General features: G+C 29.3%; 1 protein-coding gene and 1 long non-coding RNA gene across 2 annotated transcripts; one reads left to right on the plus strand and one right to left on the minus strand.

Annotated features, from left to right (window-relative positions):
• Window positions 1–1,572: 1,572 nt before the first annotated feature.
• LOC146945124 (uncharacterized) lies at window positions 1,573–4,583 on the plus strand. Its single transcript, XR_015026254.1, has 4 exons — window positions 1,573–1,700; window positions 2,891–3,054; window positions 3,185–3,304; window positions 4,413–4,583. It is a non-coding gene; the product is annotated as an uncharacterized LOC146945124 (long non-coding RNA).
• A 4,886-nt stretch (window positions 4,584–9,469) lies between these two features.
• On the minus strand, window positions 9,470–12,974 carry LOC146945125 (ent-kaurenoic acid oxidase 2-like). Its single transcript, XM_085743491.1, has 8 exons — window positions 12,674–12,974; window positions 11,470–11,947; window positions 11,000–11,269; window positions 10,811–10,900; window positions 10,634–10,712; window positions 10,279–10,388; window positions 10,058–10,176; window positions 9,470–9,763 (listed from the first exon to the last, which is right to left on the minus strand). Exons 1-8 carry the CDS (start codon window positions 12,898–12,900, stop codon window positions 9,667–9,669), a joined length of 1,470 nt encoding a protein of 489 aa, XP_085599617.1. The 5' UTR covers window positions 12,901–12,974; the 3' UTR covers window positions 9,470–9,666.
• Between the last annotated feature and the right edge of the window lie 1,683 nt (window positions 12,975–14,657).

Raw genomic sequence — 14,657 nt, forward strand, 5'->3', positions numbered from 1 at the left:
AAGTATCTTTGCTCTCCAATACTATTGTGATAATCTATAGATTCTAATCCAATCTTGAAGGGTGGATTGTTGTTGCATGTTAGGGTTAAGTCACAACTCCAAGCAAACAGTTTAAGAATCTATAGATTATCACAAGAGTTGAAGTGACATCTCTATAGTTGAAGGTTAGCCCCTTACAAGAGCAGTTGCGCTCACCACTTTGACAAATGTAGCGAGAACCAACGACGCTTCTATCAAGGTCACTCTATCCGGTTGTATTTCTTCGAATTGTATGAAGTTGAAAATTCACTCTTTCCCTATCGATTCATCACCCATTCATATAAAAAGATATATTATTAAGTTATTGAATTGATTACGATGATTAGGGGTGAGCACAAAATCTGAACCCGCCCACCAACCGATATATCTGAGTCACCCGCGGGTCCATCGGGCAGGTTAAAACGGGTATCGGGTGAAGAAAGACAAAAAAAATTGGGTATGTGTGGGTTTAGACGGTCGAGCCCGGTTTTTACAAATCCAAAACCGTGTAAACCGAAGCCGATCAGCCCATAACAACATTTACTCCACAAAGCCCAATTCATTATACATATCCATACCCAATACCCTCAGATATATATATATATAATTCCTCATCTCTTCTCTCAAACACAAACAGAACCCTAGATCTGTAGATCAGGCGTCGTCCCTCTCTTCTCTTCACACACTCCATATCTATCAACGCCTCCTTTCTCCCAGCTCAACAATTTTCTTCTATTTCTCTAACTTCGAATTTCATCTTTGTCTTCCTCTCTCTTTTGCGATTGCATTAACATGGATCTCTCCTTTGATTTTTGTATTCCTGTTGTGTGAGAGCACATCCTACATGCAAGCAATGCATCTTGTGTTGATTTACTATGTAGATATACTTAAATATGCAAACTTTTCTTTAGATTTAGCCATGATATACTCATAGATCCAGATCTTTCCAAGTCCAAGGTGCAATATTTTAATTATGAACACGTGATATTGGGAACAAGAAAAACAATGATAACCGATCTCTGGCCTTTTTCTTGTTAAATTTTTTATAACGTGATATTTTAATGATTGCTATGATACTTTGATCTATGACCTTTTTCTTGTTAATTTATTGATGAAAGTCTTGTTAAAAAATTTGGATGTTCGGTTTCATATATCTTGCCGAGTTCAGGCCTGAACACAAATTGGGAATTCACTCAACTCAGGTTGTTTTCTCATATTATGTGACAAATTCCATGTTATTAATATTTTTCTTTCATGGATGTTTTTCTTTATTTTATTTTTGAGTTTATTTTCTCCTACTAATCTTGTTTTTTTTTTCTTCACCAGATCTATGAGCATGGAACCAAAACTTGATTCATGGAGTATCATCACAATTGCGATTGAACAAAAATCGTCAATGACGTCTTATATTTCTACTTCTTATCTGTTGTGCTATGTTTTTATCAATTTTTTATGATAATTCTCAACGACTATGATTTTTTTGATTAAACATTGGTGAAAACGTAGGCATAAATAATGTCATCAATTTGTCATGTTTCAAAAGGTAATAATCATGAGCTTATTATATTTTAACCTTCGTATTTACTACTATAGTTGAATTTGAATTGGTTGTTTTTATTTTGATCAATAATGTGTATTTGTTATTTGAATTTGCAGGTTATCGTATATGTTGACGTGGTTTAGTAAGTGATTGTTAATTTATTAAACAGTTTATAGATCTATAATTTTTATTATATAATCCTTAATCCATGTTTTTAACTTTTTTTATGATAATTTCAAAAAAAACTTTTTTTTATAAGATAATATATGTTTTAATTGTGACATTGAGATGCAATTTATAAGAATATATAGTTTCCTTGATACATCTATCAAGTTATTCTGATACTCTGATTTTTAGTGCATCCATTTAAATCAATCTTATGTTGTGATTTGGCTTTCAATAGTATATATTTGGAAACTCTCTAGATGTTAGAAACTCCCATTTAATCAGCTATATGTGAAAGGATTACATAAAAATGTTATTTTTGTTTATAAGAGCACTACCTGTCCAGCAAGGACTCTCTTCAAAATACTTCAAATTGAAGAATACATCTGATTCTTCCTCCAGCCTAAACATCAACAAAACACATTTTTCAATTTTAATTACCATTCTAGTTACTTGATTCTAGGACCATATAATATATATAAAGAAAACAGAAACAAAATAAAAAACATTATTTAAAACAATAAAAACATAGATCTTTACTTGCGCATGGTTTCCTTCAAACCCTCTTCCTCAAGAAATTGAAGAAGGAGTAGCACCAATTCATTGGTCAAAGATGCCATTTTTTCAGCTCCAAATGATGTGAAGTAACTGACCCTCAAGAGAAAATTGATGTTTTTAGATCACTCGGTTGAAAAGTTGATATCTAAGCAAAAAAGATATCAACTTTTCAACCGAGTGATCTAAAAATATCATTTTTCTCTTGAGGGTCAGTTACTTCACATAACTTGGAGTTGAAAAAATGTCATCTTTGAGCAATAAATTGGTGTTACTCCTTCTACAATTTCTTGAGGATGAGGTTTTGAAGGAAAGCATGCACAAGTAAAAATCTATGTTTTTATTATTTTAAATAATGTTTTTTTTATTTTGTTTCAGTTTTCTTTATATATGTATTTTATGGTCCTAGAATCAAAGTAACTAGAATGGTAAATTGAAATTGAAAAACGTGTTTTGTTGATGTTTAGGCTGGAGGAAGAATCCGATATATTCTTCAAATGCATTTAAATAAACAAAAATGTTATTTTTGTTTAACAAAAATGTTTAATCATCAATTTGTATGTAATTTTGTTGGGTACACAATTATTTATTTGTTTGTATTATATATGTCAGCTCAAGAAGACAAAGTCATTCTTGCGGAACCAATTTCATGGATATTTCTGATTTATTATAATGACAACAATGACAATGATGATAAAACCAATGGTGGTGATGATAGTAATGATGATCTTAAGAATAACGATGATACTGACTTCATCAGTACCCGACCAAAGAAGGTAAGTATTACTTTATTCAAAATATTTTAAAAATTGCTTAAATATTTAAAATTATATTTTGTATGCTCCAATATTTTTTCACTACATTACTTTATTTTACTAATACATTTATAACCATATACGAGTTTAGATTCTAAGTTCACGTACTACATATTCAAGGAAGCCTAGACGTCCAAAAACACTTCCACCTAAATGGATTAACAAATGGGATATTGAAGAATGGTCATGACCTAAAAGTAGGATTGATAAGGTATGTAGTCAAACTTAAAATCAAGACATTTAATCATATTTTCATGTATTTGTTTTGTTGACATTGTAGAAATGACTAATTATTGAAAATAAAAGCATGCATTTAAGAAAAAATATTTATAGCTTCTAGTTTTTTTTTTTGAAGCAATTTATAGCTTCTAGTTAATTAAATATTATTGTAAATAAAAATTCTATTCATATGGTTTAATTGTATCTAAAGAAACTTAACAAATAAATAAAAATATAATCAACTACATATAATAACATTGATTACGCAAATGTTTGTATAATGTGTTAAATATTAGTGCATCTTGAGTCTTAGTTCATCTTAGAAGTTGGTTTGGTGGAGTTGAAGCAAGCCAAAAAAATACAAGATAGTACCACCTGTTTTCTATGAACCAAGGTAAGTAGTTTTGAGTGTGAGCAGGTGTAATATAAAAACTGTTACTAGACAAAACTCAAGGCTCACGTTGGTAATGTCTATTGTCTAGGTAATTTTCACTTTACAAACTGCTTTGTGGGGCTGAGTTCGGATCCAAACCTTACAAATGAGACAAACCCTAATATTACAAATTATATTATTGCATGCTCGATTTTGTGGAGTTGAAATCGGGATAGATATGGAGTAATAGTTGAATAAAAAAATTCTTAGGGCAAGAGGATTTGGAGATAAGCTGAAAGGAATAAGGAAAGATGTCAAGTTAATATGAAAATAGTTACCTGTGAGTTGAAATGATGAGAAACAAACCTTGTATTCTTTTTTAACTTAGAATACATGTATCTCCTTGAAATAATGTGTTGTTGCTGTGACTTCTTTCATTCTAATCATGTGATTTCTTGCTTAGATACAACTGCTATTGTGGGTTTAAGTTAAGATTCTAGTATACAAATCTTTATTTTCTAATGTAGACTTAGACAAAATTATTACATTCTGGTATGAATTAAAAACTAATTTTGTTCAATATATTTTAGAAATCCATATTTTTTTTTCTTGATATAGTGTTATACATTTATTCTGAGCCATATTTTGATGCTATTCTCATTTTTGAATGTCATATTTAATTTTTCCAATTAGATATCTTACTCATGGGTTGAGTTTTATATTTCAGGTGAAATATATGTATAGGATTACATCTACTCCAACATATTTATTCAGATAAAGGAAGACACCCACCCTTGTTATTATTAGAAGGGAGGCGAAAAGCCACTATGAAATTTGATAGGGATGAGAACAATTAATATACCTACAAAGTCTTAGATAGATTTAGAATTAGAAAAGATAAGGTCCATGCCTGCACAATAAAGGGGATGAAACTCCCCAAAGATGGTAAATTTCATCTTAGCTTTTCCTTCCTTTGTAATACTATAACTTAATACATTAATAAGACACTAAGATTCTTTTGTATGTAACTTTGAAGAAAAATAACATAGAATGAGTTTTTTTTTATATTTACATATGATATTATTTGAGCATAAATCATATTGCTTCTCAAAACCAATCAATTAAAATAAATATAAATGTAATTTGGTTGTGGAGCAGTTTATCGTTTTGAAGATATTGTATTAAGCATGTTAGTGGTTATATGATATTGCTTCACGAGGAGCGAGATATGTGGCTTGGAGTAGGACATACAATCATTCATATTAACCAATATCGGTTTAGTCTTTAGGATTATTATTATGAAGAACTAGACCTTAAAATATCCTTATTGTATGATTAAGAACATTTCTTTTTTGAAACTTTGTTGTAATTTCTTGAGTAGTTTTTTTTTTTCCATTTGTGCTCCTCCAATATACGATTTGCATAAATCATATGTTTAAAATGAATTTGAATCTAGGGTGAGAAACCACAAGAAAGGGAGGGTGAATTGTATTTTCTTTTTCTAAAAATATTTTTCTAAGTTATAAAACAAAACAAAGCAACGCAAACAATTATTCTGGTTCACCCCATAATTCGAGACTAGTCTCGTCCCTTTGCACTTGAAAGAGTTTTTTTTTTTACTATAATCACACAAGTCTAGGATTTTCTTGTCTCATCTTGAGGACTTCTACAATCAGAGTTTACAATTAAATTTGATTGGTGTTTACACTTTGATACTCAGAGAGTGGTAAAATGGCTTAAAGCTCAATAGATTTATGATCACTTAAAGCTCAATTGAAAGTTTGTAAAAAAAATTGTAGCTGTTTGTTCGCTTTAGGAGTAGGGATGTCAATGGGTATCCGCGGATACGGGTAGTATGATATCCGTCCCCGCCCCGTTGGATAAATATGGTACCCGTACCCGTCCCCATACCCGTGTGGGTATCTCTATACGGGTAATCCACGGGTATTTAGATACCCACGGATATCCGCGGGTACCCATGAATATTTTTTTTTTTGCACAAAGAAACATTCAACTTTTAAAGATCCATACATAACATATTCCATTCAAATTTCATAATCCATATTATAATCCAACAAAAATCAGGATTCTTACATAATCCCAAGCAAATTCATCATACCATAATAGATATGATTCTTACATAATTCATGCAAATTCTTGAAGTAAAATAAAAGATAAAAACATCCAAAATCCAAATAAACATCCAAAAAGCAGAAAAATCTCCAAATAAAAGCCAGAAAAGCCTAACATAAATGTTTGAACGAATATTGAGAGAAAAAAACAGAGAAAGAAATTTGAGCGCCGTACATAAACTAGTTTTTTTTCTTAGACACCAAACTCATATATATACACATGGGTATTTTAGTAATTTACTTAATATATTAACGGGTACGGATACCCGCGGGCACGGGTATCATCAAATCCGTGTCCGTGTCCATAAAGTAACGGGTAGTTAAATACTCATTTATTATACCCGCGGATACCCGTTTAGCTACCCGCCCCGTGCCCATGACGGATTTTATCCACGGATACCCGCGGGCACGGATTTTTTTGCCACCCCTATTTAGGAGTTCATGCATAAGGGTGATATACACCATTATCACGATATGAATAACTTATGACACCTTCGTAAGCTATTATGTAGTATTCTCATGGTGGGTCAATTTCGTATAAATATTATAACTCCTAATATTTATACCTATATATAAAATTAATGTATCATATTCATGACCCATGAGATATGGTCATCAGTCTACATTCATAATAGTCACTACGTTTTATTACTATCAAATTTATTAAAGCTTGACTACGAATAATTTGAAAATAGTGCTTTGTATGTTAGTGTAATCTCACAATTTAGTCTCACTTAACGTTTCATTACTCGAACTATCTATTTCATGAACTTTATTTATCTTATAACAAATATAATAAAAAACATCTCTAATTATTTAATAATAAAAGTCACGATACATAACATAATGTTTAACATAAGATTATTGACCTTTAGGGTTTACATCAACGTTCCTTTAAATGTACAATCTTGTACAACCTTATGATTCATTTCATTTCAATGTGAATATGTTGCATTCACATACCGTCTAGAAGCATGTCTTAAGATGCTCACTAAATATTATTCGTCCATCAGCCATTACTCTCTGCCCTCATCAAAAGGTTCGAATTGGTTGAGATTTTTGAAGAATATTTGTTCCTCTATGCACAAAGATTGAATGCCACGGAAGGCAAATAAATCACAAAATGATCAACAAGTTATCAAATATGTAAAAAATACTATGAGTAACATTCCAACAGAGAGACCGTTAGAATTGAATTTTATTTTGGAAGTTTAGTCCCCGATAAGTCGAATTTCCTAGGTTCGTCATTGTCTCAAGAGATGTGATTGATTGTACGTTGAAGTCTAACTTTTTTATTCCAATACTTCTCTTTCTATCTTAAATCGTTAGTTTATATTTCTTCCATGTGTTAGAAGGGGTCAAGGAACTGCCTCTGAATCAAAGAAAATGGTATATGTATTGAATCATGTTGAATAAATTGATGAAATCATTTGATATATAGATATTAGACACTGAAGGAGAATAGGAGTTATAAGAAATACTCTATTTATTTGAAGCAAAACATAGAGAAGAAGACAACAAACTTAAATTTTTCTTGTCAAAAAAAAAAACTCATATTTTAGATATTTTTCTCAGTGTTGTAACTTCGTCAAATTCAAAGGAGTTCGTTCTTTAGATTTTTTTTTTTTTAAGGATCGTTCTTTACATGAACAGAGGAGATGTAAAAGATATATTAATGGAATTATTGGAGGAGATAATAAATATAATTAAATTGACTTTTTTTTTTATGAAAAGTATATTTTTTATTCTATTAATTGTACATAACGCAAAATGTATAAAATTATTTACTTTTTTTTACAAAAAAAAAAATAAGGAAGAAGAAATTTTAATTAATTAAAGTGGCACACCAATGCTGATTTTACGACCATCCCAATGAATGCTTAAACTTTTTACCAAGAGGATACAAGCATGACTCTTACAACTCCGCTATCACCTCAACTAAGATATCATATACAATTAAAATTTTATGGATTGTTTTATACTTTTCATATGATAAAATTACACTTAAATTGTTTGAAATAAAAAACAGATAACTTTTAAAATTAATTATTTGATTTTTGTAATTCTTAGTATAAAAATATTATTTAATTTCTAATAGTATAAAGATTAAACTTAATTACAATATAAATGTATAAAAGTCAATTTATAATTAAACTTTATTGAATTGTTTTGAATAAAAAATTAATTTAAAATGGTTTGAAAGTAAAAAGTAATTCAAATTATGTGAAAATATTAGCGTAAATCATTTAAGAAATATGACCAAAAGTATAACTATAAAAATGGATTTAACTAAATGAACCGCCAATATTACTTGTTTTATAATATCAATGATCAATCAATCATAGCCATCAAATCAATAAAAAATTTTGAAATTCATCATATATGATATGATATGATGATTTTGTGATAATGTGCTTACAATATAGAACTTCCCACGGTTGACGGTAAGTAAGAAAATTAAATTCTAAAAAAATTGATATAATGATATGCATATTTTATGATATGATATGATGATTTTGTGATAATGTGCTTACAATATAGAACTTCCCACGGTTGACGGTAAGTAAGAAAATTAAATTCTAAAAAAATTGATATAATGATATGCATATTTTTCAGTATAAATAAGAAATTTAATAAATATAAAATAAAAGTAGAAGTAGTTATAAATAATTTATTTAAATTAATTATTTACTAAAAGAAAATTTAGAAAGAAAAATTATTTAATTTGTTTTCCAATATATAAAAGAAATTTAATAAATATCAAATAAAAATAGAAGTAGTTATAAATAATTTATTTGAATTAATTATTTACTTAAAGAAAATTTAGAAAGAAAAACTATTTATTTTTTTTCAGTATAAATAAGAAATTTAATAAATATAATATAAAAATAGAAGTAGTAATAAATAATTTATTTAAATTAATTATTTACTAAAAGAAAATTTAGAATGAAAAATTATCTAAAAACTGCAGAAATAAATAAAAGCAATATTTTTTTTGAAAAAGCAAATAAATTAAAGATAATGCTAAACCAATTTCTATATATTAAAAAACAATATAAGTAGAAATTTTAGAAGGGAAATATTATTATTAATAGAAAATTTATAACTATTTCTAAATAAATTCAAACATATTAAATTGGATTGTTACGTTTATGGAGTTGTTGGAACTTGGATCGTTTTTGTGTTGGCAGACGATTCATACTCCTATCCAGATACTCTAAACACTATCTCTACATTTTTGCAATTCGGTTTCGCGTCTACACGTGGGTGCGCCGAATTATTCGTGGTAGTTGGTGTTTTGAGTTTTGCTTTATACCCTCTAGAGTTGTTTCTTTGTGATTTATTGGGCCAGGTGCATGCTCCGAGTCTTGTAATTTCTCTTTATTTTAATCTTATTTCTATTTTGCCTAAAAAAAACATATTAAATTTTTTGAACAACAATAATTATGCAGTGAATGTTGAAAATAGTTTCATAAAGACATTCAACTATACTATTCAATTAATTTTTATATAATCCTCTAGAAAAACTAATTTTTGTATAAATAAATGTCTCCAAAATATAACTAATTTTGCCACCGTAAAACCAAACACACATAATTTTTATCAAAACTTCAACCTATCTAGGCTGTATAAACTAGTACACACTAGCAGATGAAAATAATAATTCCTCAAAAATAGTTTTATTCGCACAGATGGATAAACTAGTACACACTAACTAGCAATAAGAAACTGATACATATTGTTGAACAAAAAAAAGGGAAAATAAAGAAACTGATACATAGTTTTTTTTTTCATTGATATTATTCTATGATGTAAAGTCTCCAAATGCTTCTTTTTTCCATCTGATGATTACACAGAACGTTTCTTGATCCTTGCCAAGCAATTGTCCATTGGCCTTGTGTGTGGTAAGAATCTCACTGGAGATTTTGGGTTGAGTTGTTCCAACCTGTGAAATAAAGACACAACATTAACATTAGTAGTGTTCTATATTTACCAAAAATAATTTTATGATAAAAGTTTGACTTTGTAACTTTGAAAGACGAAATTTAAATTTTATACGAAATAATTGTAAAATGTGCGTACAATCGTTATTAATAATAATTTTCTCTCAATATGCACAGGTACCTTTTGATCAATTTTAATATTTTTATGACGTGTATATACTTTGCTTCAATAATATATTGTGTGTGTGGGAAAAAAAATTCATGTGAGTAGTAAAAAGAGGGAGAAAATATATTACTCATAATTGAGGAGAAAGTGGTGAAGGAAAACTGAGATTTCCAGCTTAGCAAGATCATTTCCAGGGCACAATCTAGTTCCTCCTCCAAATGGAAGGAATTCTCCAGCTTTGTGCACCTCCTAAGAATCAACATCAACCAAATTGTCAAATATCTGGAAATAATCACTTAATTTGTTCAATTCAAATGAGTAGTAATAAAAAATTAAATGGTTATGACTTACTTTTTCCCATCTATCAGGATTGAACTCGAATGGCTTAGGATAAATTTCTGGGTCAAGGTGAACCGACCTGAACCAAACTAGAGCTTTCCAACCTTTTGGAATGAGGTAACCTATAACATCATAATGTAGTTATTATTTAGGGCTATGAAGAAAATATTACACATTAAAAAATCACTACAATATACTCTTTATTGCAATTTTTTTAACAAACATTCTTTTATCGGCCGAATGTCATATGAGTTCCACTAAATTCATGTGTGACAATAAGGTCGGTATTTAAATTAGTAAAGACCTATTTGAATTTAATGTTTAAGTAAAATTGAATAAGGTGTATGTAATGAAATCGTATACTAACCATTGATATTGACATCAGATGTTGCCTCCCGAAAGACGACTAGTGAGAATGTAATCAGTCGCATTGTTTCATCAATCACCTATGCAATTGTAGACACATAAAAAGTGATTTCATCATAAAAATATCAACTAAAAGTTGAAAGTAAGTAACCTTAAATCAACAATTTACAATCCCTACCTTAGAAAGATAATCCATCTTTCTAACATCCTCTAGCTTCAATCCTTTTTGTGTGGAAGGCCTTTTCCTTAAGATTTCCTCTTGTTCTTCCTATTAAAGGTAGTATTATCATCAAGAAACAAATCAAATTAACACAAATTTGAAGGAAAAAAAATTCACAAAGCAAACAAAAACTAGGTGATTTGATACCTTAGCCTTTCTGAAAAATTCAGGATGCCTTTGCAAGAAATAGGTAGCCCACATGGTTACATGCCCTGAAGATTCATGACCAGCATTCAAGTACATCAACATGATATCAATGATTTCACCATCACCCAATTTTCTTCCATTTTCATCTTGAACATCTACCAAAGCATCCATCATATCTTTGGCTTTTTGGCCGGGTAATAATTTTTCCCTCCTTTCATTTCTTCTCTTGTCCACAATTGATTGAAATATAGCCACTAGATTTTTCCTTGCCTATAAAAAAAATAAAAGTAATGTATAAGACATGGCATTTTAAGAACTTCAAGATTTTCACAAGGAATATTGTAGAAATACAAAGAAGTCTCACTCAAGAGTACTGCAAGGTGTGTAAATAAACTCAAATAAGTCAATCCAAATAGACCCTGAAACTAAAAAAATTTCAATAAACTTAAAAGAGAGTAAAATGATGTTACCTTGAGTGCCTTATGGAATGCAAATCCAGGAATATTAATTCTCATGGCTCTAACACCAAGGTTAAGAACTGTGTATTCTCTTTCCAAAGCCTCCATAACATGATCACTCTCTGAACCAAGGAAAATATGGATAATAATTTTAAAAGTAAGTTTTCTCATTTGAGTTAAAAACTCAATTTCACCCATATGAGTCCATTTCTCCAATGAACTAATCACAACTTCTTCAATTTTTTTTAAATACACTGAAAGTGCTTCATAGCCATTGATTGAAGATGATGTTAAACGCCGAAGTCGTTTGTGTTCTTCAAAAGGCATTTTGATGAAAGATTTTTCTCCAATTAGTTCAACTGTTGATTGTGGCCAACCAGGTACGAATTTTTCATCATCTGTTAAAACTCTTTTGCATGCTTCAGGTGTTGTCACCACTACACTAGGGTTTCCAAACATGAATACCTTGTATATGCCTGTTTTTCCAAACCTGTACCATAAAATGTTAGTGGTTTGCATCATTCATGGAACCACATAATTATTGATTTGAATAATTAAAATGTTTAAACTCTTTCAAAAATAAATAAATATTAACATTAATATGTGGTTGTGTTTTTAAAAATAAAACAAACTCAATTTAATTGGTTTTCATTTAAATGAGTTTGGATGTTATTAACACGCAACCAAATAGAACTGCCACTCTGCATGAAAACAATATTGAGAACCTCTGCATGTCACACGTTTGGCAACAATTGTTTGCAATATTCCAAGCATGACTAGAATGAAATAATTATTTAATACAACTAAATTCCAATTTAATTTTGTTTTATTATGCACTGGACCATCCTAATTATCATAGGGCTTACAATGACGTCGACTCGTCAAATTGGCCTATGTGTTCAGAAAAAAATTATGAAAAAAAAACCTTGCATGCAAATCCTAAATAAAATTAAAAATAACTTGACCAAAAAAAAATAGTTAAATTCAATCTATTAACAAAATGGTTGCTTCTAGGAGAGATTTTAGAAGAAAACTTGTGTGCGGTTACAAAGGAATAAAGATGCTACAAGTGAAATATAGATTTTTTTTTATGAAAATAACAAGTGGAATATACAATAAGATAAAGGGTTTTTTATAATTTACATGAAAAATTACAATAAAATAGCTTGTTAAGTGATGAAAAATTAAACAATTAAAGAGGATGATATAATTATACCTTTTGACAAAAGAGGCCATGAAAGAGTCTGGGTCATTGGACTTGAATGCCCTAAGGAAAGACCACATGTTACCGATTACGGGCCATCCCATGTCACCTGGTGGCAAAGAGTATTGCTTAGAACCAAGTTTTGCTTCATAGAGCAACCAATTCACATTCTTGAGAAGGGTTCTTAGGATAAAAAGAACACCAACAACGCCACCAAAGACCACCCATATGGAACCCATCTCTAAAATCTCAGAATTTATGGACACTCTATATGATTAGTGGCTCACACGCTCAACTTGAATATGTCTTGCTCTCAATTTATAAGCAAAGATTAAGAAGAGAGAGAGAGAGACACAGAGAGATGGTTCATGAATCTTAATATTATATTTTAAAGCTATAGAAAGTAATATTTTCTAAAAGGTTTTTTTTGAAAGGATATTTTCTAAAAGGTTGAAAATGAATAGTGATAATTGTGCATGAATCTTAATATTATATTTTCCTATTATATTATTTAAAAAAAAAATTTGAAGGAATTTATTTAAATATTTTTAGAATTTAATAAATATGCATTATCGATATATATATATATATATATATATATATATATATATAGAGAGAGAGAGAGAGAGAGAGAGAGAGAGAGAGAGAGAGAGAGAGAACATATACTATGAGAATGGCATTCTTATATGAGAATAGTGAGAATGAATAAGAGCCATGAGATTAAAAAGCATTGGTTGAGATTAAAACATTCCTAAATGAGTCATTTGTCATTAACATCATGATATAATTGTGATTTTTATTGTATCAATAATATTCTTTTTTTAAAAAGGGTGTCATTATTATTCATTTATTTCGGTCATCATCTCTCTCCATGGTCTTCATCTCCTCCATTGAAAAATTCCTAATTTCCATTTCAAGATATCAATATTACCTATTCCATATTCTACGATCCAGAATTATACCTATTCCATCTTCTACGATCCAGAAATCTACGATTAGCTTTCACAAATTATATTGATTGAGACATGAGTAAACGACAAAAATTTAGAAATTCAGAGATTGATTTTAGAAGTTTAGAACACGATGATACAATTTTTTTTTTGAGGGGATGATACAAACTTAGATTTCATAAGTTTTGATTGAAAAAAATAATAATGAAATTCGAGGTTTGATGTTATAAAGTGAAGGAAGGAGGGGTTTTTTTTTTTATAAAAAAGATATGTTCTAAGAAGCGTTTTTTTTTTTTAAGTAAATGTTCTATGAAGTTTGATTAATGAGGATTCAAAATTATATTTTAGGAATGTTCGAAAAAGGAATACTAATGATACAACATAATTATATAATGATATCAATGACAAATAACTCATTTAAGAATGTTTTAATCTCAACCAATGCTTTTTAATCTCATGGCTTTTATTCATTCTCACTATTCTCATATAAGAATGTCATTCTCATAGTATATGTTCTCTATATATATATATATATATTCAGCATGCGTTTATCTTTGCGGTGAGAAATTCACGGTGATGTCAAATGTACCGTGAGATCGAAACTATAGTTTATAGATTTTGGTTTTTACGGTAAAGTGATAGTGTCGTGAGATCGAAACTATAATTTATAGCTTTTGATTTTTCACGGTAAAGTGTCATGTGACCGCGATGAGAGTGGGTAACCGCTTTCCCAAACAAGTGGTCAATTTTTTTTTCTTTTAGAGATGGTGGTCAATTGTTATAATATTATTTAAATATTTTTAGAATTTAATAATTATGCATTGTCGATATATATATATATATATATATATATATATATATATATATATATATTCTGCATGTATTTATTTTTGAGGTGAGAAATTCACGGTGATGTCAAATGTACCGTGAGATGGAACTATAGTTAATAGCTTTTGGTGTTTCACGGTAAAATGATAGTGCAATGGGATTAAAACTATAGTTTATAGCTTTTCATTTTTCACGGTAAAGTGCAATGTGACCGCGAT

Source organism: Medicago sativa, chromosome 2 (genome assembly GCF_051527215.1).
Source record: "Medicago sativa cultivar Bolivia chromosome 2, Bolivia_mono, whole genome shotgun sequence".
NCBI lineage: Eukaryota > Viridiplantae > Streptophyta > Magnoliopsida > Fabales > Fabaceae > Medicago > Medicago sativa.